A 26,936-nucleotide genomic window follows, 5' to 3' on the forward strand; every position below is an offset into this window, starting at 1 on the left:
AGGATTTGATCGCGGTCTGTAGGGTGTTTCTAGGGATGTAGGGACGCCCCCAGACGTGATCCAATAATTGAAATCTCACGATCGTGTGCATGATCGCGTGGTTTTAATTTGTCTACATCGGAACAGTTGTAACTGTCGCGAAAGGGTTAACACCATTTACTGCAATTATTTTTTTAAGGATCAAACTCCACCCACAAGTTCCTTATTTGAAGAGTCAATATAGACCGGAGTATAGCTTTAAAAAAATCTATATTGTTTGTCTTCGGCAGTTAAGACAAACTGCAAATTTCAGAGAGATCTGTGACAAGATTAGGTTTAGGAAGCTGCCATGTGCTCTTTCAGTTTTCAGGACTGGAAAACATTACCCATTCCATAGTTTTACATAACCAACACAGTTATATTAATATACGTTTTACCTCTGTGATTACCTTGTATCTAAGCCTCTGCAGACTGCTCCTTATCTCAGTTATAGTAATATACGTTTTACCTCTGTGATTACCTTGTATCTAAGCCTCTGCAGACTGCTCCTTATCTCAGTTATATTAATACACTTTTTACCTCTGTGATTACCTTGTATCTAAGCCTCTGCAGACTGCTCTTTATCTCAGTTATATTAATATACGTTTTACCTCTGTGATTACCTTCTATCTAAGCCTCTGCAGACTGCCCCTTATCTCAGTTATATTAATACACTTTTTACCTCTGTGATTACCTTGTATCTAAGCCTCTGCAGACTGCTCCTTATCTCAGTTATATTAATATACTTTTTACCTCTGTGATTACCTTGTATCTAAGCCTCTGCAGACTGCTCTTTATCTCAGTTATATTAATATACGTTTTACCTCTGTGATTACCTTGTATCTAACCCTCTGCAGACTGCTCCTTATCTCAGTTATATTAATATACGTTTTACCTCTGTGATTACCTTGTATCTAAGCCTCTGCAGACTGCTCCTTATCTCAGTTATATTAATATACTTTTTACCTCTGTGATTACCTTGTATCTAAGCCTCTGCAGACTGCTCCTTATCTCAGTTATATTAATACACTTTTTACCTCTGTGATTACCTTGTATCTAAGCCCCTGCAGACTGCTCCTTATCTCAGTTATATTAATATACTTTTTACCTCTGTGATTACCTTGTTTCTAAGCCTCTGCAGACTGCTCCTTATCTCAGTTATATTAATATACTTTTTACCTCTGTGATTACCTTGTATCCAAGCCTCTGCAGACTGCTCCTTATCTCAGTTATATTAATATACTTTTTACCTCTGTGATTACCTTGTATCTAAGCCTCAGCACACTGCTCCTTATCTCAGTTATATTAATATACTTTTTACCTCTGTGATTACCTTGTATCTACTGCCCCCTTATCTCAGTGCTTTTTACAGAGTTGCTTTTTAGCCAATCAGAGCTGACTCTTAAATAACTCCACGGTAGTGAACACAATGTTATCTATATGGCACACGCGAACTAGCAGTGTCTAGCTGTGAAAAACTGTCAAAATACACTGAGATAAGAGGCGGCCTCCAAAGGTTTAAAAATTATACCCAGGTTTAGCTTTCAAAAAAAGAATACCAAGAGAACAAAGCAAATTTGATGATAAAATTAAATTGGAAAGTTGTCCAAATTGCATGGTTTTTCATGCCTATAAATAATATTTAGAGTATAATAAATTAGACATTTGTATATGACACCCAAAAATGTTCTTTCATGATTCAGATAGCGCATGTAATTATTATTTTTTTTTTTTTTTATTTACTTCAAATTGTTAAATTATCTTGGTATATCTTGTTCAAACGCCGGGACATAAGCTCAGGAGCGTGCACGTGTCTGGATCACTATATGGCAGCAGTTTTGCAAGAGCACTAGAAGGCTGAACTATTTCCTGACATGTAGTGCACCAGATGCTACCTAGGTATCTCTTCAACACAGAATATCATGGGAACAAACTACATTTCATAGACTTAAATTGCAATATTTTTTAAATATTGTTTGCTCTGTCTGAGTCACAAAATAAAGTCTTCGGTTTTCATATCCCTTTAAATTTCCTATTTAAAACTCAATCTTGTCAATACTAAAAACAATGGACAGTAATACGAATCAAAGTGAATAAAACACAAGCACTAAGAAGAAAGGATTCCTTTTAATATAAATGTGAAAATTCAGCACAATTTTCTCAGCATTTTAAATATACAATATCTATGTTGGGTGTATAGAGATACTTCGTGTCTGTGATTGTAAGCCCTTGTGTTAAGAAAGGGTTAATTCTTCAGCCTAAATTGAGGGACGGTGGAGGGGTGAGTGAGAGTGGGCTGGATGATGTGGTAAGGATTAGTAGAGATTGTCTTCGGATTTCAGTCATGAAGAGATTTACAGGAAATGGATTCAGCGAGTTTCTCAAGAAGGTGGGACTAATAAAAATATGTATTTATATATAAAAGTTATGCAAATAGATTAAATTATTTGTAATTTAACGTCGTCGTCCCCCCCCTACTCCATAAAGTAAATGGAATATCCCAAGCATTTGTCCTGTGACGGGCAGTGGTCCCTATCGGAGTTTGCTCATGTAAAAAAGTAACTGGAATGTGTCCAGATCGGATCAGTATTTCATTAAATAGAGGGCAGATTGAGTGGCAGTTGGACTGGCCTATCAGAGTCTTGCCTTTCTTAAAGGGATACATTTTAAGGCTTACAGAGGTAATTTCCAAGTGCAATTTAAATACAAGGCCACATGGAACGGTGTCCCCTAGGACAGCGGAGCAGCTTATTGGAGAGATTTGGCCACCTGGGCGTAAGCTAGTTCAATTTCATTGGTGGCTGGACAGGTGCTTGCAAATTCCTCACGTTCGTAAGCATTTCGGAGATAACGGTGGATGCCGGAGAACTCAGCTGGGATTTTGAATCCCCTGTATTTCTCACAAACAACCTGAAAAAAAACCACAAGGATAGAACAATTAAAAAAAAAAAAAAACAGAAGTCATGAGTAATTGTAAAAAAAAACATATTTGACTAATAATAGATTTGTAGTAATATTTCTTGCATATTGTTGTTGAAAAGGACATTGTTAAACATGTAGGCGAGAGAGACAGTGGGTAATCTGATAAAGAGGAAGAGATATCAGGAGAGGAAAGATAGATTCGGGTATAAACAGCATACAAGTGGTACTGGAAACCAAAGGAAGATATATGGTTTCCCAAGGGTGGATGATCTTACATTGGCACCTGGGAGAGACTTTAGAGGTGGCAATTTAAACACTTTGTATTGCAACAACATGGTGGGTCTATAGGGAATACAGGATACTCCTAAAATCTGTTGCCCCCTGGTTGCCAATCACGGTTTTATAAAGATAATCTAATTTATTTGTCTTTATTTAATCGTAAAGAGGGTATTTCTAAATGTATTCTAGTTTGTTTTATAGTTCTTGTGATGACTGAGTAGATTCTTGTGAGGCATGTTACTGTCAACCAACCGGGGGAGTTAACTCTATCAACCAGTTAGAAACCTGTCCCTAAGGAGGCGTTACTCATAAAGATGCACTACCTGCTGGTTTCAAAAACAAACTAAAAACTCTTTTCTTGCAAAATATATATTGTGTTCAATTTTGCTATGTGGAGGCTTAAAGGGACAGTCTACTCCAGAATTGTTATTGTTTAAAAAGATAATCCCTTTATTACCCATTCCCAAGTTTTGCATAACCAACACAATTATATTAATATACTTTTTACCTCCGTAATTACCTTGTATCTAAGCCTCTGCAGACTGCCCCCTGATTTCAGTTATTTTGACAGACTTGCATTTTAGCCAATCAGTGCTGACTCAAATAATTCCACCGGCATGAGCATGATATATATATGGCCCACATGAATTAGCACGGTCTAGCTGTAAAAACCTGTCAAAATGAACTGAGAGAAGAGGCGGCCTTCGAGAACTTGGAAATTAGCATATGAGCCTACATAGGTTTAGCTTTCAATTAAGAATACCAAGAGAACAAAGCAAATTTGATCAAAGTAAATTGTAAAGTTGTTTAAAATTACATGCCCTATCAGAATCATGACAGTTTATTTTTGACCTTACTGTCCCATTAATAGACATGAATTGTCCTTTTACTTTGTGTGTGTTTATTAAAAAAATGCTAAAAGATAAGGCCTAAAAGTAAAATTATAGTCAAATTTAATGTAAATACGACAAGTTTATAAAAAATGCATTCACTATTATTTGTTGGGTTTAACTGAAAGGAACAAGTGCATGCTGGGAGATGCAGTTTTACACCAGTTACAGTTGGTCTCGTCTGTTTGCTAAACAGACGGTTGTAGCTGTTATGCACCAGTTTTATTAGTACTTAGGAGCATAATAAAAAGCAGATTTGGAGTTAAACTTGGACTGAATTATTGACACAACACACACACATGCTTAGACACCTAATGAGATGTGGAGAACAGCTTTTTTGAGAATAACTTACTGATGTCAGTTTTCTGCTCAATGATTCTAAAGGACCATACTGCCCTCTGGCATCAGTTTTGGTGCCTCTTATTTAAAAGGGATGGGGTTAGTACATTAATAAAATACTGTAACTGGCAGTGCAAAGGCTTGTGGGTATGAATATATTAAATCCCAGCAAAGGGATGAAATATAGTGAGAGTTTTAAAAAAAAAAAACACAAAAAAACTTTTTTTTTTATGAACGCAAAGAGTTACAAATAAAATTTCAGGAAAACAGCCTCCTAGGCAGCCGACAAAAGACTCCTAATTTAAGAACGTCTTCTTCCTACAAGGAGATGTCTCCGTATGTGGGGGAGGAAATACTCTGCGATTCTTCCCTGTTGCCCAAGTAACAATTTCAAACGCTGGCCAAGTATGAGATCTGTATTTATTTATTAAGTAAGCAAGAGTGATGCAGGCAGATGGATTTAAAATCTACTTAGTGGAAAAGTTATCTTTAAAAAAGGACAGTAAAGTCAAAATTAAAAACGTATATGAATCGGATAGAGCACATTTTAAACAACTTTCCCCAATTTATTTATATTATCAATTTTGCTTAGTTCTCTTTGTATAATTTGTTAAAGAATAATCATAAGTGATCTCAGGAGTGTGCAAGTGTCTTTAGCCATCTGGCAGCAGTGTTTGCAACAAGGTTTATAGCAATGTTATACATAGTTGCAAACAAAGCTGCTGTATAATGCTACAGACAGACACTCTATGACAGCAGAGTTTGCAACTATGTATAACATTGTTTTAAGCATTTTTTGTAAACACTTGCCTGATGGTTAAAGGCCTGTGCATGCTTCTGAGCTCATCTGGGTTTACTCTTTAACAAAGGATACCAGGAGAACTAGGTACATTTGATAATAGAACTACATTGGAAAGTTGTTAAAATGGTCATGCTCTATCCGATTATGAAAATTTAAATTTTGACTCTACTGTCCCTTTAATAGAATAGCATTTAGTTATGAAGCATCATTATTCAGGTTTCTAACATGACAAAATGACTGTTGGTCTCTGTGAGATCTATTTCCTATCTAGGGTAAAGTATTTAACTGGTAACTCCAATATTTTTACAGGCTGTCCAGTAAAATCTATAGAAAAATACAGGATACCTCAAAGTCCCCAGAGCGGCAACTACATTTAAAATGCCGCCTCTCTATGCATTATAAAGCTAGCCATGTAAGCTAGCCATGTAAGGATGATTAGAAATAAATACAATCTCTGTCTTATGTTTAACTGCCATCTCAGGAGGTGGTTAAACACTGCTCTCTTTGTGTTACCTGTAGCTACAGGGGTAAAATCATTGTTCTGTGTTTTTTGCTCGATACCATTGGGGGTGTAAAAGCACTGCTCTGTGTGTACCACTGGAATTTCAAATCTATGCTGCAAACGTTACTGGCAGCCAAGGGATAAAATCACTACTCAGTTATAATATATATGTGAGGTCAAGGGTGAGACTTAAAGGGACAGGGTACCCCAACATTTTCTTTCATGATTTGGATAGAACATGCAATTTTAAACTTTCCAATTTACTTCTATCAAATTTGGCTTATTCTTATGTTCTCCTTTGCTGAAGGAACAGCATTGCAGTATTGGCAGCTAGGTGAACACAGAGACAAATGTGTGCAGGTACTAATCAGCAGCTAGCTCCCACTAGTGTAGGATATGTGCGTATTCCTTTTCAACAAGGGATACCAAGAGAACAAAGCAAAATAGAAGTGAATTTAAAAGCATCTTTAAAATTACATCCTCTATCTGAATCATGCAAGCTATATCCCTTTAAGGTAGATCTTTAGGGAGGGGGCATTTTCCGACCCCATCTTCTAGCTATGCCCAGTCACTTACAGGTCTTCCAGTATTTGTGTGGTAGACATTTGGCAAACCTATTCATTCCTCTCTTATCCAGCAGAGTTATGTGAACAGTAGATAAAGTTTCACAACAATACTACACAATTAATTATGCCCTTAGTTTGAGCTAGTAAATACACAGTGATTTCACTAAAACATTCCCACTTTTAGAAATAAGGGATCACAATGACTATAATGAACGCTGAAGGAAATTTTTATATATATTTATATTTTTATATATTATGGGAATGGAGTTCCAGCACTATTTTTGCAAGAGGAACTAAGTCCCCCCTGGACAGAGAACAGAAATTCTTCAGTAAACACTGCTGCTGCTGGTGGGAGGAGCTGGGACACAGTCTGGTTAGAGGGATAGTGAGATCCTTAAAGGACCATTCAACACAGTAGATTTGCAAAATCAACAAATGCAAGATAACAAGACAATGCAATAGCACTTAGTCTGAACTTCAAATTAGTAGTAGATTTTTTTTTCTGACAATTTTAAAAGTTATGTATTTTTCCACTCCCCCTGTACCATGTGACAGCCATCAGCCAGTCACAAATGCATACACGTACCATGTGACAGCCATCAGCCATTCACAAAAGCATACACAATTATTCTTTCACATCCTCAGTAGGAGTTGGTGACTCAAAAAGTTTAAATATAAAAAGACTGTGCACATTTTGTTAATAGAAGTAAATTGGAAAGTTGTTAAAAATGGCATGCTCTATCTGAATAATAATAGTTTTATTTTGATTGAGTGTCCCTTTAAGTAATGGGCAGTAACACTTCTTACAATCTTACAATACACTAAATGTAAGACTGTCAGCGGTCATGCTGTGTTATCACCCGTTATGAATATTATCTTTATTATCTTTTATTACACATGGTTCTTACACTTCTGTGTGGTTTGCTCTAGGGTTATTTAGCTCTCCTCTGCATAAATAGGACTATTGCACCTTAAGTGGGTGAGACACTGTGACAAAGGAGAATTCTCAGGTCCAAAGGCAAAGATTCAACCCTTCATTGGATTTAATTTGCTTTCATTATCCAAGCTGGGCGATATGGGAAAAAATATTTTAAAAAAAATAACAAACATACATTTCTCACTAAAAAAAATGTATTAAATATTAATTAATTGTATAGCAGATGCTTTAAATACCTGTGTTAGGGTCTGTTTGTCAGAAATAATTTAGAACAAAACAAACTGACATTTTTAAAATTCCCAAGATTCCACTTTAACTGAAGAAAGGCAAATGACATAGCCTATCCCCAGGATACTCTGACAGGAGTGTACATAAGTGTGAGATATTTCTTATTAATACCGAGGTAAAACCGATTATAAATGCATGCAGAGTGCAGACTCAGCAAATCCTCCTGCTTTGTATGTGAGCTGGGAACAGGGGACAACACTAAAGGAAGCAAATGCTGTGCAAGGATGGGGTTAAATCTGATCTATAATTACTGAGATTATAGAGTGCTCCACAAGGTTCTGGTTCCGATGTCAGGGTTACACTTTCCCCTGTTAGCGCAGCCTGTACACGTACCCCGTGATCATGCAGGTGGTGGTCCAGGAGTCCAGACAGCCATAGTGAGAGGGGAGAGAAGGTGCTTGCACAGACCCAGATTACTCGGCAGCGGAGAGCTAGCCTATACGAGTCCCCTCCTGTACGTCATAAGGGGCGGGGCTAAAAATTGCATACTCTCGCTGTTTTAAAATCACAGCGATTAATCGTGTAATAATAATAATAATAATAATAATAATAATAATAATAATAATAATAATAATAATAATATATATATATATATATACACATATACACACACACACATACATACACATATATACACACACACACGCATAGATACAGTATATATCCCAAGATTGTCACCACATCCATGCACAGGATGTGCCAGTGTACCCTAATACAGCCAACACTAGACTAAGCTGAATGACACAACCGTGTGATTTTCCCAATGCACAATCGTCCCCTAGGGCAACTCAGAACTTGTATTACTCGCAAGCCCCTCTCCATTCGATCTCCAGGAAGCAAGAGGGAGAGTACAGACAGGGGTACCTGGCACCAGGGGCAGGCCCCGCCCATCTGCTAGACTAGGGCTCAATTAACTTGAGTATATCTATTTAAAGTGAATGTAAATTTTAATGAATTTAAGCCCAAAATCAAAAAGTAATCTTAAAAAACAAAATTTATGCTTACCTGATAAATTTATTTCTCTTGTGGTGTATCCAGTCCACGGATTCATCCATTACTTGTGGGATATTCTCCTTCCCAACAGGAAGCTGCAAGAGGATCACCCACAGCAGAGCTCTCTATATAGCTCCTCCCCTAACTGCCACCTCCAGTCATTCGACCGAAGACAAGCAAGAGAAAGGAGAAACTATAGGGTGCAGTGGTGACTGTAGTTTAAAAATAAAAAACACCTGCCTTAAAATGACAGGGCGGGCCGTGGACTGGATACACCACAAGAGAAAGAAATTTATCAGGTAAGCATAAATTTTGTTTTCTCTTGTAAGGTGTATCCAGTCCACGGATTCATCCATTACTTGTGGGATACCAATACCAAAGGTATAGGATATGGATGAAGGGAGGGACAAGGTAGGCGCTTAAATGGAAGGCACCACTGCCTGTAAAACCTTTCTCCCAAAAATAGCCTCCGAAGAAGCAAAAGTATCAAATTTGTAGAATTTAGAAAAAGTATTAAGCGAAGACCAAGTCGCCGCCTTACAAATCTGTTCAACAGAAGCCTCATTTTTAAAAGCCCATGTGGAAGCCACCGCTCTAGTGGAATGAGCTGTAATTCTTTCAGGAGGCTGCTGGCCAGCAGTCTCATAAGCTAAGCGGATTATACTTCTTAACCAAAAAGAAAGAGAAGTTGCTGAAGCCTTTTGGCCTCTTCTCTGTCCAGAGTAAACAACAAACAATGCTGATGTTTGACGAAAATCCTTAGTAGCTTGTAAATAAAACTTTAAAGCACGAACCACGTCAAGATTATGTAATAGATGTTCCTTCTTTGAAGAAGGATTAGGACACAGTGACGGAACAACAATCTCCTGATTGATATTCTTATTAGATACCACCTTAGGAAGAAACCCAGGTTTGGTACGCAAAACTACTTATCTGCATGGAAGATCAGATAAGGGGAATCACACTGTAAGGCAGATAACTCTGAAACTCTTCGAGCCGAAGAGATAGCTACCAAAAACAGAACTTTTCAAGATAAAAGCTTGATATCTATGGAATGCAGAGGTTCAAACGGAACCTCTTGAAGAACTTTAAGAACTAAATTTAAACTCCATGGCGGAGCAACAGGTTTAAACACAGGCTCGATTCTAACTAAAGCCTGACAAAACGCCTGAACGTCTGGAACATCCGCCAGACGCTTGTGAAAAAGAATAGACAGAGCAGAAATCTGTCCCTTTAAGGAACTAGCTGACAATCCCTGCTCCAATCCTTCTTGGAGAAAAGATAATATCCTGGGAATCCTGACTTTACTCCATGAGTAACCCTTGGATTCACACCAATGAAGATATTTACACCATATCTTATGATAGATTTTCCTGGTGACAGGCTTTCGAGCCTGAATTAAGGTATCAATGACCGACTCGGAGAAACCACGTTTTGATAAAATCAAGCGTTCAATCTCCAAGCAGTCAGACGCAGAGAAATTAGATTTGGATGGTTGAAAGGACCCTGAAGTAGAAGGTCCTGCCTCAGCGGAAGAGTCCATGGTGGAAGGGATGACATGTCCACCAGATCTGCATACCAAGTCCTGCGTGGCCACGCAGGTGCTATCAAAATCACTGAAGCTCTCTCCTGCTTGATCTTGGCAATCAGACGAGGGAGCAGAGGAAACGGTGGAAACACATAAGCCAGGTTGAAGGACCAAGGCGCTGCTAGAGCATCTATCAGCGCTGCCTTGGGATCCCTGGACCCGTAACAAGGAAGCTTGGCGTTCTGACGAGACGCCATGAGATCCAGTTCTGGTTTGCCCCAAAGTTGAATTAACTGTGCAAACACCTCCGGATGGAGTTCCCACTCCCCCGGATGAAAAGTCTGCCGACTTAGAAAATCCGCCTCCCAGTTCTCTACTCCTGGGATATGGATAGCTGATAGATGGCAAGAGTGAACCTCTGCCCGTAGAATTATTTTTGAAACCTCCAACATTGCTAGGGAACTCCTTGTTCCCCCTTGATGGTTGATGTAGGCTACAGTCGTGATATTGTCCGACTGAAATCTGATGAACCTGACCGCAGCAAGCTGAGGGCAAGCCTGAAGAGCATTGAATATCGCTCTTAGTTCCAGAATGTTTATCGGAAGGAGTGTCTCCTCCTGAGTCCACAAGCCCTGAGCCTTCAGGGAGTACCAGACTGCACCCCAGCCCTGAAGGCTGGCATCTGTCGTTACTATTGTCCAATCTGGCCTGCGAAAGGTCATACCCTTGGACAGATGGACCCGAGATAGCCTCCTGAGAAGAGAATCTCTGGTCTCTTGATCCAGATTTAGTAGAGGGGACAAATCTGTGTAATCCCCATTCCACTGACTGAGCATGCAGAGTTGCAGCGGTCTGAGATGTAGGCGGGCAAACAGCACTATGTCCATTGCCGCTACCATTAAGCCGATTACTTCCATACACTGAGCCACTGAAGGGCGAGAAGTAGAATAAAGAACACGGCAGGAATTTAGAAGTTTTGACAACCTGGCCTCTGTCAGGTAAATCTTCATTTCTACAGAATCTATCAGAGTTCCTAGGAAGGAAACTCTTGTGAGAGGGGATAGAGAACTCTTTTCTTCGTTCACTTTCCACCCATGAGACCTCAGGAATGCCAGCAAAATGTCCATATGGGACCTGGTGATTTGAAAATTCGACGCCTGTATCAGAATGTCGTCTAGGTAAGGGGCTACTGCTATACCCCGCGGCCTTAGGACCGCTAGGAGTGACCCTAGAACCTTCATAAAGATTTGTGGTGCCGTAGCTAACCAAAAGGGAAGAGCCACAAACTGGTAATGCCTGTCTAGGAAGGCGAACCTGAGAAACCGATGATGATCTCTGTGTATCGGTATGTGAAGATAAGCATCCTTTAAGTCCACGGTAGTCATATATTGACCCTCCTGGATTATAGGTAGGATGGTTCGAATAGTCTCCATCTTGAAGGATGGGACCCTGAGAAATTTGTTTAGGATCTTGAGATCTAAGATTGGTCTGAAAGTTCCCTCTTTCTTGGGAACTACAAACAGATTTGAATAGAAGCCTTGCCCCTGTTCCTCCTTTGGAACTGGTTGGATCACTCCCATAACTAGTAGGTCTTAAACACAATGTAAGAATGCCTCTCTCTTTATCTGGTTTGCAGATAATTGTGAGAGATGAAATCTCCCTTTTGTGGAAGAAGCTTTGAAGTCCAGAAGATATCCCTGGGACACAATTTCCAACGCCCAGGGATCCTGGATATCTCTTGCCCAAGCCTGGGCGAAGAGAGAAAGTCTGCCCCCTACCAGATCCGTTTCCGGATCGGGGGCTGATCTTTCATGCTGTCTTAGAGGCAGCAGCAGGTTTTTTGGCCTGCTTTCCTTTGTTCCAAGCCTGGTTAGGTCTCCAGACCGGCTTGGACTGGGCAAAATTTCCCTCTTGTTTTGTATTAGAGGAAATTGAAGCTGCGGCACTCTTGAAGTTTCGAAAGGAACGAAAATTAGTCTGTTTGGTCCTTAATTTGTTGGACCTATCCTGAGGAAGGGCGTGACCTTTTCCTCCAGTAATATCAGAAATAATCTCCTTCAGTCCAGGCCCGAATAGGGTCTGCCCCTTGAAGGGAATGTTGAGAAGCTTAGACTTTGAAGTAACGTCAGCTGACCAGGATTTAAGCCATAGCGCCCTACGCGCCTGAATAGCAAAACCTGAGTTTATAGCCGTTAGCTTGGTTAAATGAACAACGGCGTCAAAAACAAATGAATTGGCTAGCTTAAGCTTTAAGCTTGTCAAGGATATCATCCAATGGGGTTTCTACCTGTAGAGCCTCTTCTAGAGACTCAAACCAGAAGGCTGCAGCAGCAGTGACAGGGGCAATGCATGCAAGGGGCTGGAGAATAAAACCTTGTTGAGTAAAAATTTTCTTAAGGTAACCCTCTAATTTTTTGTCCATTGGATCTAGAAAAGCACAACTGTCCTCGACTGGGATAGTTTTACGCTTCGCTAGGGTAGAGACTGCTCCCTCCATCTTAGGGACCGTTTGCCACAAGTCCCGTGTAGCGGCATCTATAGGAAACATCTTTTTAAAAACAGGAGGGGGAGAGAATGGTACACCTGGTCTATCCCATTCCTTAGTAATTATTACTGAAAACCTCTTAGGTATTGGAAAAAGATCAGTATAAACAGGCACTACGTAGTATTTATCCAATTTACACAATTTCTCTGGGACTACAATGGCGTCACAGTCATCCAGAGTTGCTAAAACCTCCCTGAGCAGCATGCGGTGGTGTTCAAGCTTAAATTTAACTGTAGACATATCAGAATCAGGTTGAAGTGTCTTCCCCGAGTCAGAAAAATCACCCACAGATAGAAGCTCTCCTGCTTCGGCTTCTGCACATTGTGAGGGTATATCAGACATAGCTACTAAAGCGTCAGAGAGCTCTGTATTTGTTCTAGCCCCAGAGCTGTCTCGCTTTCCTTGTAACCCTGGCAGTTTGGACAATACTTCTGTAAGAGTATGATTCATAACTGCAGCCATATCTTGTAAAGTATACGCAATGGGCGCGCTAGATGTACTTGGCGTCCCTTGAGCGTGAGTTATAGGCTCTGACACGTGGGGAGAGTTAGTCGGCATAACTTCCCCCTTGTCAATTTCCTCTGGTGATAAATCTTTTAAAGCCAGAATATGGTCTTTATAACATAGTAAGATCAGTGCATTTGGTACACATTCTAAGAGGGGGTTCCACAATGGCTTCTAAACATAATGAACAAGGAGTTTCCTCTATGACAGACATGTTTAACAGACTAGTAATGAGACCAGCAAGCTTGGAAAACACTTTAATTAATGTGAAAAAGCAGAATATAAAAAAACGGTACTGTGCCTTTAAGGGAAAAAAAACAAACACAAAAACTGCAAAACAGTGAAAAAAAGCAGTTAACTTTACGAAATTTTTAGTGTGTATAACAGACTAAAATAGCATTGCACCCACTTGCAAATGGATGATTAACCCCTCAGGTTAAAAAACGAAGCAAAAAAACGGTAAAACCGTTATAACAGTCACAAGCAAACTGCCACAGCTCTAATGTGGCTCCTACCTTCCCATAAAACGACTTTTGTAGGGACAAAAACCCCTTACAGAGGTCCAATATGTCAGGGGACTCCTTCAGGGAGGCTGGATGTCTCAGAATGTAAAAACTACTGCGCAATTAGAGCGCAAAAATAGGCCCCTCCCACCATGCACTCAAAGTGAAAGGGCCATAAATAACTACTGCTAGGAGAAATCTAGTCAGCCATGTGGAAAACTAGGCCCCAAATAAAGATTTATCACCCTCAGTAAAAAACGTTCTTTATATATCATGCGTTTTACATACTAAGCCATAAGAGCAAGTAATATGAATATTACCCTTTACTGCAAGCATGATGCCAGTCGTTTGTTAAATCACTGCAATCAGGCTTATCTTAAATATATCAGGCACTGTCAGCATTTTCTAGGCTTTATCATCTCTCTAGAAAAAAATATACTGAACATACCTCAGAGCAGTTAATTCTGCAGACCGTTCCCCCAGCTGAAGTTTTCCCATACTCTTCAGTTATGTGTGAGAACAGCAATGGACCTTAGTTACAACCTGCTAAGATCATCCAAAACCTCAGGCAAAACTCTTCTTCTAATTTTTGCCTGAGGTAAAAACAGTACAACGCCAGTACCGTTTAAAAATAAACTTTTGATTGAAGATAAACTACACTAATTCACCACATTTCTCTTGATACTTCCCTTGTCGAGAGCTGCAAGAGAATGACTGGAGGTGGCAGTTAGGGGAGGAGCTATATAGACAGCTCTGCTGTGGGTGATCCTCTTGCAGCTTCCTGTTGGGAAGGAGAATATCCCACAAGTAATGGATGAATCCGTGGACTGGATACACCTTACAAGAGAAACAGAAGCACTTTAATTCAAGTAGACGCTTATTTTTTAAAATACCTTTGCGTTATGGTAAACAAAGCCGATCCTCTGCCTGCAGCTCCTGCTTTCTTTAGCAGATCAATGAAGAATCTGGCTTCCTCCAATCTTTGTGTGCCCCCTTTGGCATCCAGCTCGTAGGGCACACAACAATTGGAGGAAGCCGGATTCATTTATTGTAATGGGTTAAAATTAATCAGGTAATTTTATCACCTAAAAAAAAATCTTTGGGTGCACACCCTATTGAAATCTGCTGCACACACCTATGTATACATGCAAGTGGTGCTGATCTCCTACCTACCTACTAACTAATGTCTATGAACCAGGGAAATAAAACAAGTAAATAAATTATATCTGAGGAAGGGGAGTATTCCCCGAAACGTCACCGCAATAAATCTTCATTTGCATTTAAGACCAGAGAGTGCTGTCTTCTATTATACATATACATACATACATACACACACACTATAATATAATAAAAATAATAATAATAATAATAATAATAATAATAATAATAATAATAATAAATAATAATAATGCCTCTTTTTATAGCACATTGCATAGTTCTGTGTAACAGTACACCGGCGTCCTGATGATCTAAGGCTCTCTGCTCTAGTGAGATTATCCCAAAAGTATCATCAGTAATGAGGTCCCTCAGAATTTTAGAAAGGTCAATTTTAGCTTAAGAGCAGTTAGCTTTTTTTATTAGGCTAAAATGACAATAAAATGGCTGCTCTGTCTTAAAGGGGCATTGTTCTTAGATTATGAAATTTCATCCAATAAATAATGTTGAATATCAACAAATCTATTAAAAGGGATATTAAATAGTATGAGATTGTAATATTAGACACAAAATAAAAAAATTGCTGATATACTTAAATTATTTTTTTGTCCCCTTTTCCTGTAATTCAGAACAGGATACTGTAGATATTGGAATAACGAACCTATGCTTGTGCAATTTTGGGCATTGATTATATTTTTTATTTGCAAATCTATACTTTATGGGTTAATCACACCCAGATTGACTAATGGAAGATTTGCAAAACATTTAGGTTTAGAAAATTTAAGTGTACAATGTCTCTTTAACCTCAATATGCTGCTAGGACGTTCCATGTCGTTCTAACAGTGCTGGGCTTTAACACCGTTAGGAAGGCATGGAATGTCCTACCTTATATGGCGGCCTGTAGCCTCCCCTTTTTTGCGCAATAAAAAATTATCCGATCCCAGCCTTAAATTCAGATAATCGCATAGACTATCACATGATTTACTTTTTCCATTAAGTTTTTACATCGGAACTTTGTTCTGATCTAAGCACTTGCACCCCAGTATAAATGGACAGTCTACTTGAAAAATGTTATTGTTTTAAAAGATAGATAATCCCTTTATTACCCATTCCCCAGTTTTGCACAACCAACACAGTTATATTAATACACTTTTTACCTCTGTGATTACCTTGTATCTAAGCTTCTACAGACTGCCCCCTTATTTCAGTTTTTTTGACGGACTTGCATTTTAGCTAATTGTTGCTGGCTCTTGGGAAACCATTATCATTCTCCACGGGAGCGAGCGCAATTTTATTTATGTGGCACACATGAACTAGCACTATCTGGCTGTAAAAATCTAATAAAAAGCAATGAGATAAGAGGCGGCCATGGAAGGGGCTTAGAAACAGGCAACCTTAGAGGTTATAAAGTATTATTATTATTATTATTATCAGGTATTTGTAGAGCGCCAACAGATATTAATATAACAATATTGGTTGTGCAAAGCTGGGGAATGGGTAGTAAAGAGGTTATCTATCTTTAAAAACAATAAAAAATAAACATCAAGTAGACTGTCCCTTTAAGTAAAACAATGCCATAGAAAAACGCCAGAGTTTTTCCCTTCTCCTACTCAATGATACAACACAAATCACAATGATGGATACAGTTAAAAAATGAATGCACCATATGAAATTTGGAAGCAAATACTAAATTTCATTGAAATATTTTAATGTATTTGATATGTCCAGTTTATTGTGATTTTTAATATTTTACTTTCCAGACATATTTTTGAATGATTCTAGATACTTGTACATAAATGCTTTTTCTTGGCTTTAATCAATATTAATTTAAAGGGACACTCAAGTCAAAATTAAACTTTCAATTTTAAAACAACTTTCCAATGTATTTCCATTAATAAAATGTGCACAATATTTTTTATATGTATATGCATTTGTGATTGGCTGATGGCTGTCACATGATACGTATATGCATTTGTGATTGGCTGATGGCTGTCACATGATACGTATATGCATTTGTGATTGGCTGATGGCTGTCACATGGTACGTATATGCATTTGTGATTGGCTGATGGCTGTCACATAATACAAGGGGAGTGGAAATAGACAACTTGTAAATCTACTACTCACTTGAAGTTCAGATTAAGTGCTATTGCATTGGTCTTTTTATCATGTAATTATTTATCATGCAAATCTGCTGTATTTACTGGTCTTTTAAAATTTGTTAAACTTGTGTTATTATTATGGTTACATTTGTAAGCCCCTTTAAAACCAAGACTGTTGGCAAATCTAGAGGAATATATTTGGGCACTGTTTCCTCACCATGTGTTCACAACAGAAGAATAGCCAGTCGGTCAAGCAACAGATGCTAGTTCTGAGCTATCAGAATTTTGGATCAAGGCATGTCCAACATGAAACTGAGCAAAAGTACATCACAAACTATAAGTTACAATATGGATAAACGTGCAGCATTTCAGGGCTTCTAAACTAATTAGGTGGATTATTCCATAGAATTCCTCAGCAAACAGTGGTTCCACTGTAGCAGAGATTTCTGGGTAAGAACGTACAAAATGAGGCTCACAAGCCATGGGAATATAGAGTCATATGCTATACATGCCTTCATTTGCTTTCCTGGTGAATGCTGGTGCACAGGGATGCACAGTATATCTGCATATGCTGCTGAAGCAGTAATAATTTAAAAAAAGAAACAAAAAATGTTGCTAATACAAAGTATTGGCCATTATGTAACTTTAAATAGTCAAAGGGACACTGTACTGTAAGTTTCCCTTTAATGGGATAATTGTATGCAAAATTGTTTCTTCATTTTATTTTTTGTATTTGAAATAGCTGGTTTTGCTCATAAAAAACAAAATCACCTATTTTTCTCAGGGGTGTGCCCTTTTAAATGGGCTGATCCCGTAGTAACCGCAGATCTGCTAATGTTATCTCATTCTGTACACAAAACCTAATAGGTATTGAAATGCTAATTATGGCTGGGGGGTTTCATTGAGTAAAACAGCCATTTTCAATATATATTTAAAAATAAATAAAAAATTGCCCCACCCCCAAGGTTATATGGTCTCCTCTGTAAATAGCTCTTCTACAGAGAATACAGCAGTATTCATATCTCCAGTACAGGTGGTGGTTTCAACAACATAAATCAGCTATTGAAATGATAGAAAACAATATCATGGCAAGAAGAAATAACAGCACTATTGAAACAAACAGCCAAACCAGTACTGAAACATATCAGCAGAGGCTATGGAAATAGGAATTTCTTTCATGTAATTAGCAAGAGTCCATGAGCTAGTGACGTATGGGATATACATTCCTACCAGGAGGGGCAAAGTTTCCCAAACCTCAAAATGCCTATAAATACACCCCTCACCACACCCACAATTCAGTTTTACAAACTTTGCCTCCGATGGAGGTGGTGAAGTAAGTTTGTGCTAGATTCTACGTTGATATGCGCTCCGCAGCAAGTTGGAGCCCGGTTTTCCTCTCAGCGTGCAGTGAATGTCAGAGGGATGTGAGGAGAGTATTGCCTATTTGAATGCAGTGATCTCCTTCTACGGGGTCTATTTCATAGGTTCTCTGTTATCGGTCGTAGAGATTCATCTCTTACCTCCCTTTTCAGATCGACGATATACTCTTATATTTACCATTACCTCTACTGATTCTTGTTTCAGTACTGGTTTGGCTATCTGCTATATGTAGATGAGTGTCCTGGGGTAAGTAAGTCTTATTTTCTGTGACACTCTAAGCTATGGTTGGGCGCTTTGTTTATAAAGTTCTAAATATATGTATTCAAACATTTATTTGCCTTGACTCAGAATGTTCAACTTTCCTTATTTCCAGACAGTCAGTTTCATATTTGGGATAATGCATTTTAATTTAACATTTTTCTTACCTTAAAATTTGACTTTCCCTGTGGGCTGTTAGGCTCGCGGGGGCTGAAAATGCTTCATTTTATTGCTTCATTCTTGGCGCGGACTTTTTTGGCGCAAAAATTCTATTTCCGTTTCCGGCGTCATACGTGTCGCCGGAAGTTGCGTAATTTTTTAACGTTATTTTGCGCCAAAAATGTCGGCGTTCCGGACGTGGCGTCATTTTTGGCGCCAGAAAGCATTTAGGCGCCAAATAATGTGGGCGTCTTATTTGGCGCGAAAAAATATGGGCGTCACTTTTGTCTCCACATTATTTAAGTCTCATTTTTTATTGCTTCTGGTTGCTAGAAGCTTGTTCTTTGGCATTTTTTCCCATTCCTGAAACTGTCATTTAAGGAATTTGATCAATTTTGCTTTATATATATGTTGTTTTTTCTCTTACATATTGCAAGATGTCTCACGTTGCATCTGAGTCAGAAGATACTACAGGAAAATCGCTGTCAAGTGCTGAATCTACCAAAGCTAAGTGTATCTGCTGTAAACTTTTGGTAGCTATTCCTCCAGCTGTTGTTTGTATTGATTGTCATGACAAACTTGTTAAAGCAGATAATATTTCCTTTAGTAAAGTACCATTGCCTGTTGCAGTTCCTTCAACATCTAAGGTGCAGAATGTTCCTGATAATATAAGAGATTTTGTTTCTGAATCCATAAAGAAGGCTATGTCTGTTATTTCTCCTTCTAGTAAACGTAAAAAATCTTTTAAAACTTCTCTCCCTACAGATGAATTTTTAAATGAACATCATCATTCTGATTCTGATGATTCCTCTGGTTCAGAGGATTCTGTCTCAGAGGTTGATGCTGATAAATCTTCATATTTATTTAAAATGGAATTTATTCGTTCTTTACTTAAAGAAGTACTAATTGCTTTAGAAATAGAGGATTCTGGTCCTCTTGATACTAATTCTAAACGTTTAGATAAGGTATTTAAAGCTCCTGTGGTTATTCCAGAAGTTTTTCCTGTTCCTAATGCTATTTCTGCAGTAATTTCCAAAGAATGGGATAATTTGGGTAATTCATTTACTCCTTCTAAACGTTTTGAGCAATTATATCCTGTGCCGTCTGACAGATTAGAATTTTGGGACAAGATCCCTAAAGTTGATGGGGCTATTTCTACCCTTGCTAAACGTACTACTATTCCTACGTCAGATGGTACTTCGTTTAAGGATCCTCTAGATAGGAAAATTGAATCCTTTCTAAGAAAAGCTTATTTGTGTTCAGGTAATCTTCTTAGACCTGCTATATCTTTGGCTGATGTTGCTGCAGCTTCAACTTTTTGGTTGGAAACTTTAGCGCAACAAGTAACACATCGTGATTCTCATGATATTATTATTCTTCTTCAGCATGCTAATAATTTTATCTGTGATGCCATTTTTGATATTATCAGAGTTGATGTCAGGTTTATGTCTCTAGCTATTTTAGCTAGAAGAGCTTTATGGCTTAAAACTTGGAATGCTGATATGGCTTCTAAATCAACTTTACTTTCCATTTCTTTCCAGGGTAACAAATTATTTGGTTCTCAGTTGGATTCCATTATTTCAACTGTTACTGGTGGGAAAGGAACTTTTTTACCACAGGATAAAAAATCTAAAGGTAAAAACAGGGCTAATAATCGTTTTCGTTCCTTTCGTTTCAACAAAGAACAAAAGCCTGATCCTTCATCCTCAGGAGCAGTTTCAGTTTGGAGACCATCTCCAGTCTGGAATAAATCCAAGCCAGCTAGAAAGGCAAAGCCTGCTTATAAGTCCACATGAAGGTGCGGCCCTCATTCCAGCTCAGCTGGTAGGGGGCAGGTTACGTTTTTTCAAGGAAATTTGGATCAATTCTGTTCACAATCTTTGGATTCAGAGCATTGTTTCAGAAGGGTACAGAATTGGTTTCAAGTTGAGACCTCCTGCAAAGAGATTTTTTCTTTCCCGTGTCCCAGTAAATCCAGTAAAGGCTCAAGCATTTCTGAAATGTGTTTCAGATCTAGAGTTGACTGGAGTAATTATGCCAGTTCCAGTTCCGGAACAGGGGATGGGGTTTTATTCAAATCTCTTCATTGTACCAAAGAAGGAGAATTCTTTCAGACCAGTTCTGGATCTAAAAATATTGAATCGTTATGTAAGGATACCAACGTTCAAGATGGTAACTGTAAGGACTATCTTACCTTTTGTTCAGCAAGGGAATTATATGTCCACAATAGATTTACAGGATGCATATCTGCATATTCCGATTCATCCAGATCATTATCAGTTCCTGAGATTCTCGTTTCTGGACAAGCATTACCAATTTGTGGCTCTGCCGTTTGGCCTAGCTACAGCTCCAAGAATTTTTACAAAGGTTCTCGGTGCCCTGCTGTCTGTAATCAGAGAACAGGGTATTGTGGTATTTCCTTATTTGGACGATATCTTGGTACTTGCTCAGTCTTTACATTTAGCAGAATCTCATACGAATCGACTTGTGTTGTTTCTTCAAGATCATGGTTGGAGGATCAATTTACCAAAAAGTTCTTTGATTCCTCAGACAAGGGTAACCTTTCTGGGTTTCCAGATGGATTCAGTGTCCATGACTCTGTCTTTAACAGACAAGAGACGTCTAAAGTTGATTGCAGCTTGTCGAAACCTTCAGTCACAATCATTCCCTTCGGTAGCCTTATGCATGGAAATTCTAGGTCTTATGACTGCTGCATCGGACGCGATCCCCTTTGCTCGTTTTCACATGCGACCTCTTCAGCTCTGTATGCTGAAGCAATGGTGCAAGGATTACACGAAGATATCTCAATTAATATCTTTAAAACCGATTGTTCGACACTCTCTAACATGGTGGACAGATCACCATCGTTTAATTCAGGGGGCTTCTTTTGTGCTTCCGACCTGGACTGTAATTTCAACAGATGCAAGTCTCACAGGTTGGGGAGCTGTGTGGGGATCTCTGACGGCACAAGGAGTTTGGGAATCTCAGGAGGTGAGATTACCGATCAATATTTTGGAACTCCGTGCAATTTTCAGAGCTCTTCAGTTTTGGCCTCTTCTGAAGAGAGAATCGTTCATTTGTTTTCAGACAGACAATGTCACAACTGTGGCATACATCAATCATCAAGGAGGGACTCACAGTCCTCTGGCTATGAAAGAAGTATCTCGAATTTTGGTTTGGGCGGAATCCAGCTCCTGTCTAATCTCTGCGGTTCATATCCCAGGTGTAGACAATTGGGAAGCGGATTATCTCAGTCGCCAAACGTTGCATCCGGGCGAATGGTCTCTTCACCCAGAGGTATTTCTTCAGATTGTTCAAATGTGGGAATTTCCAGAAATAGATCTGATGGCGTCCCATCTAAACAAGAAACTTCCCAGGTATCTGTCCAGATCCCGGGATCCTCAGGCGGAGGCAGTGGATGCATTATCACTTCCTTGGAAGTATCATCCTGCCTATATCTTTCCGCCTCTAGTTCTTCTTCCAAGAGTAATCTCCATGATTCTGAAGGAATGCTCGTTTGTTCTGCTGGTAGCTCCGGCATGGCCTCACAGGTTTTGGTATGCGGATCTTGTCCGGATGGCCTCTTGCCAACCGTGGACTCTTCCGTTAAGACCAGACCTTCTGTCACAAGGTCCTTTTTTCCATCAGGATCTGAAATCCTTAAATTTAAAGGTATGGAGATTGAACGCTTGATTCTTGGTCAAAGAGGTTTCTCTGACTCTGTGATTAATACTATGTTACAGGCTCGTAAATCTGTATCTCGAGAGATATATTATAGAGTCTGGAAGACTTATATTTCTTGGTGTCTTTCTCATCATTTTTCCTGGCATTCTTTTAGAATACCGAGAATTTTACAGTTTCTTCAGGATGGTTTAGATAAGGGTTTGTCCGCAAGTTCTTTGAAAGGACAAATCTCTGCTCTTTCTGTTCTTTTTCACAGAAAGATTGCTATTCTTCCTGATATTCATTGTTTTGTACAAGCTTTGGTTCGTATAAAACCTGTCATTAAGTCAATTTCTCCTCCTTGGAGTTTGAATTTGGTTCTGGGAGCTCTTCAAGCTCCTCCGTTTGAACCTATGCATTCATTGGACATTAAATTACTTTCTTGGAAAGTTTTGTTCCTTTTGGCCATCTCTTCTGCCAGAAGAGTTTCTGAATTATCTGCTCTTTCTTGTGAGTCTCCTTTTCTGATTTTTCATCAGGATAAGGCGGTGTTGCGAACTTCTTTTGAATTTTTACCTAAAGTTGTGAATTCCAAAAACATTAGTAGAGAAATTGTGGTTCCTTCATTATGTCCTAATCCTAAGAATTCTAAGGAGAAATCGTTGCATTCTTTGGATGTCGTTAGAGCTTTGAAATATTATGTTGAAGCTACGAAATCTTTTCGTAAGACTTCTAGTCTATTTGTTATCTTTTCCGGTTCTAGAAAAGGCCAGAAAGCTTCTGCCATTTCTTTGGCATCTTGGTTGAAATCTTTAATTCATCTTGCCTATGTTGAGTCGGGTAAAACTCCGCCTCAGAGAATTACAGCTCATTCTACTAGGTCAGTTTCTACTTCCTGGGCGTTTAGGAATGAAGCTTCGGTTGACCAGATCTGCAAAGCAGCAACTTGGTCCTCTTTGCATACTTTTACTAATTTCTACCATGTTGATGTATTTTCTTCTTCTGAAGCAGTTTTTGGTAGAAAAGTACTTCAGGCAGCGGTTTCAGTTTGAATCTTCTGCTTATGTTTTTCGTTAAACTTTATTTTGGGTGTGGATTATTTTCAGCAGGAATTGGCTGTCTTTATTTTATCCCTCCCTCTCTAGTGACTCTTGTGTGGAAAGATCCACATCTTGGGTAGTCATTATCCCATACGTCACTAGCTCATGGACTCTTGCTAATTACATGAAAGAAAACATAATTTATGTAAGAACTTACCTGATAAATTCATTTCTTTCATATTAGCAAGAGTCCATGAGGCCCGCCCTTTTTTTGTGGTGGTTATGATTTTGTATAAAGCACAATTATTCCAATTCCTTATTTTATATGCTTTCGCACTTTTTTATCACCCCACTTCTTGGCTATTCGTTAAACTGAATTGTGGGTGTGGTGAGGGGTGTATTTATAGGCATTTTGAGGTTTGGGAAACTTTGCCCCTCCTGGTAGGAATGTATATCCCATACGTCACTAGCTCATGGACTCTTGCTAATATGAAAGAAATGAATTTATCAGGTAAGTTCTTACATAAATTATGTTATATTGCAGATCCATAAAGGCTCCCTGAGGGTTTGTGAAGGATTACCCATGAGGTGTAACCATCAGATCATAAACCATACCCCATATACATCCCAATGACAAGCACTGGGTCTCAACATAGACTAAAAACCCTTTCTCTGAAGAATCATATGCACATCTTCATTCAACCACCGGAAGCAAAGTAAAGACACTGGAGGTATGTGTGAGGTGGGAGGGGTTTTATAGAGCTCTTGGGGTTTGGGACTCTTTGCCTCCTAGTGGTAGAGAAGGGTAATTCTCATGAGTAATAGATCGCAGATTCACTGCCTGTATGAAAGAAGTAGGTCTTTGTAAAAAAAAATAAACTTCATCATTTGAAACAGATCACTGGGAACAAATTAACAGGGGGGGGGGGGGAGCTTACAGGAGTACAATGTCCCTTTAAATTAAAGACTTCTAACTGGTTTACATGAAGCCGTGGTTCCTCTAATCATATCCCGTCCTGCTCCTCACCTGCACTATGTGTAGTTTGGGCAACAAGTTGCAATCAGCCAGTGTCAGCTCATCCCCATCTAGGAACTTGCGGTGTGAAACTGTCTCATCCTCGGCGCTGTTCTCGTCAATTTCATCCGGGAGTGGAGAGTTCAGGTAATTATCAAGAATCCGTAAGGCCTTAAGGAGGCCCTTCTCAAGAGCTGAGGAAAAGAGAAAAAAAAAATAAGTGAGGGGGTAGGAAGAAAAAAAAAAAAAAAAAAGTACTAAAGGGACATAAACAAAATATTTTCTTTTATGATTCAGATAGAGCATTCAGTTTTAAACAACTTTCCAATTCATTTCCATCATCAAACTGTACACAATCTTTTTATATGCACACTTTCTTAGGTACCGCTCCTACTGAGCATGTGCAAGAATACACTGTACATAGACATATGTATGTTGTAATTGGCTGATAGCTGTCACATGATGCAGGAGAAGGAAAATAAGACTAAACTTTGAAATTTGTCAGAAAAAGAAAATCTACTATGCATTTGAAATTTATACCAAGTGCTTTTGAATTGTCTTGTTAAGCAATTCTTTGGTCATTTTAAACAAATTTCTTGGAATCCTTTGTTGAAGGGGTAGCACTGCACTACTGGGAGCTAGCTGAACACATCAGGAGAGCCAATGACAAGTGGGATATATGTGCAGCTACTAATCACCATCTAGCTCCCAAAAACATACCCAAGTATGCTTTTCAACAAAAGGATAGCCAAGAGAGCAAAGCAAATAAGATAGAAGTAAATTAAATAAGTTGTTAAATTGGACACTTGTCTGAATCAAAAGTTACATTTTAACTTTACTATCCCTTTAAATAAAAAATTACTATAATACAAACAAAAGAGTGCTATTTAAAGGGACAGTCTATACCCATATTAACATTTGCCTATACGTTAGATAAAGTTCTGATTGTTCTAACTCACCCCCTCTACCGTAACCAGTCTGCTTCACAAACGGAGTTATTCCTAATCCAAACTCTGATAATAATAGTTATAAATGGCCGACCAGCTCCGCCTATTAACTACATCATAGATTCTCTCCCTTGAAAAGCTCCAATCAAAATTAGATCACTGATTAAAAAAAAAGAGGATTGTGCTTTGTTTCGCGCATGCGCACCTTCTGAACAGAAAAAAAAAACAGAACCAAAATCTATTTGAAATTTGCACACGGATCCATTTATTTAGTGTACAGTCAATGCATAGTGTAAGTATATAGAAAAGCGTCCCTTTCTCTTACAGACGGACTTCCTCTACATCACTTCCGTATATAGGAGCATGCGTGTTTACACGTTAATGTAGGTGATTGAACGTGCACAAGTATGAGATCCAAAGAGAAGGGGAGTTCAAGGTAGGAGGAGAAGGTATTGAGTGGAGTTTGTCGACCATTTTTAACGACTTGAATCAAAAAGTTTGGATTTCGAAGAGCTCCGTTTGTAAAGCAGACTCATTAGGGTAGAGGGGGTGAGCTAAGAAAATCTGAACACAATCTAAGGTATAGGCTAATGTTAAAATGGGTGTAGACTGTCCCTTTAACACAGCAAAAAAAAAAAAAAATTGCATGAAAAGATGAAATTAAAAAAAACATTTGTAGACAAATCACCACTCTAGTTGAGGACCCAATCAGAAGCAAGTATGAATACATATTCTCCAATCGTATTGCCATATTTCCTCGTCTGAGGTGGAATGGGAGTGATCCAAGAGTCTAACTTTAACTGCGTTTAACCCTTTTAAGCGAGTTAAAAGGGACATTAAACCCCAATTTCTTTCTTTCATGATTCAGATAGAGAATACAATTTTAAACAACTTTCTAATTTACTTCTATTATCTAATTTGCTTCATTAGTTAGATATCCTTTGTTAAAGAAATAGCACTGCATATGGGCGAGCCAATCAAAGGAGGCATCTATGAGCTGCCACCAATCAGCAGCTACTGAGCCTATCTATATATGCTTTTCAACAAAGGATATCAAAATAATGAAGCAAATTAGATAATAGAAGTAAATTAGAAAGTTGTTTAAAATTGCATTCTCTATCTAAATCATGAAATAAAGAATTTGGGTTTCATGACCCTTTAAGCACATAGTATAAGGGAATTTGTTTACTAAAAAAAGGCACTAACAAAACAGACCATTTTATTATTTTGCTACACTAAAATGTCCCTTTAAACCTATTTAAAAAGACAAAGATTTAGGAGGAATTAAATGATTCTTGCACCTGTTCAGCAAATGAACACAAACTTATTTTTAAAAAATGTAATACATTTTAAAAATCCTCTTTCTATGCTTTCATGGAAAGAGGTTACAAAGGATAACGAGAGACATTTTTAAACAGAAGAAGAAAAAATTACTGAAGGAGACAAATATTATTCCAAATGTAGAAGGAAGTCGGCTGTTCTAGACTATGGTTAATAACAGCTACTGAAGCTGTGAAATCAAAATATTCTTTTAAAAAAGGGAAATGAGATTTTAAATGAAATTCGACCATGAAATATTTAATTCATCACAGTAAAAAAATA

At 38.5% G+C, this 26,936-nt stretch overlaps 1 protein-coding gene across 1 annotated transcript in view; it reads right to left on the reverse strand.

Moving 5' to 3' along the window:
- Positions 1 to 2,126: 2,126 nt before the first annotated feature.
- The window catches only part of CLIC1 (chloride intracellular channel 1), an 84,253-nt gene continuing 59,443 nt past the window's right edge, over positions 2,127 to 26,936 (reverse strand). Inside the window, exons 5-6 of the mRNA XM_053722083.1 lie at positions 24,400 to 24,581; positions 2,127 to 2,928 (exon numbers count right to left, since the gene is read on the reverse strand). Coding sequence (XP_053578058.1) covers positions 2,767 to 2,928; positions 24,400 to 24,581 — 344 coding nt within the window. The 3' untranslated portion in view covers positions 2,127 to 2,766. The remainder of the gene's footprint in view (positions 2,929 to 24,399; positions 24,582 to 26,936) is intronic.

The sequence above is a fragment of the Bombina bombina genome, chromosome 7 (genome assembly GCF_027579735.1).
Source record: "Bombina bombina isolate aBomBom1 chromosome 7, aBomBom1.pri, whole genome shotgun sequence".
NCBI classification, from domain to species: Eukaryota; Metazoa; Chordata; class Amphibia; order Anura; family Bombinatoridae; genus Bombina; species Bombina bombina.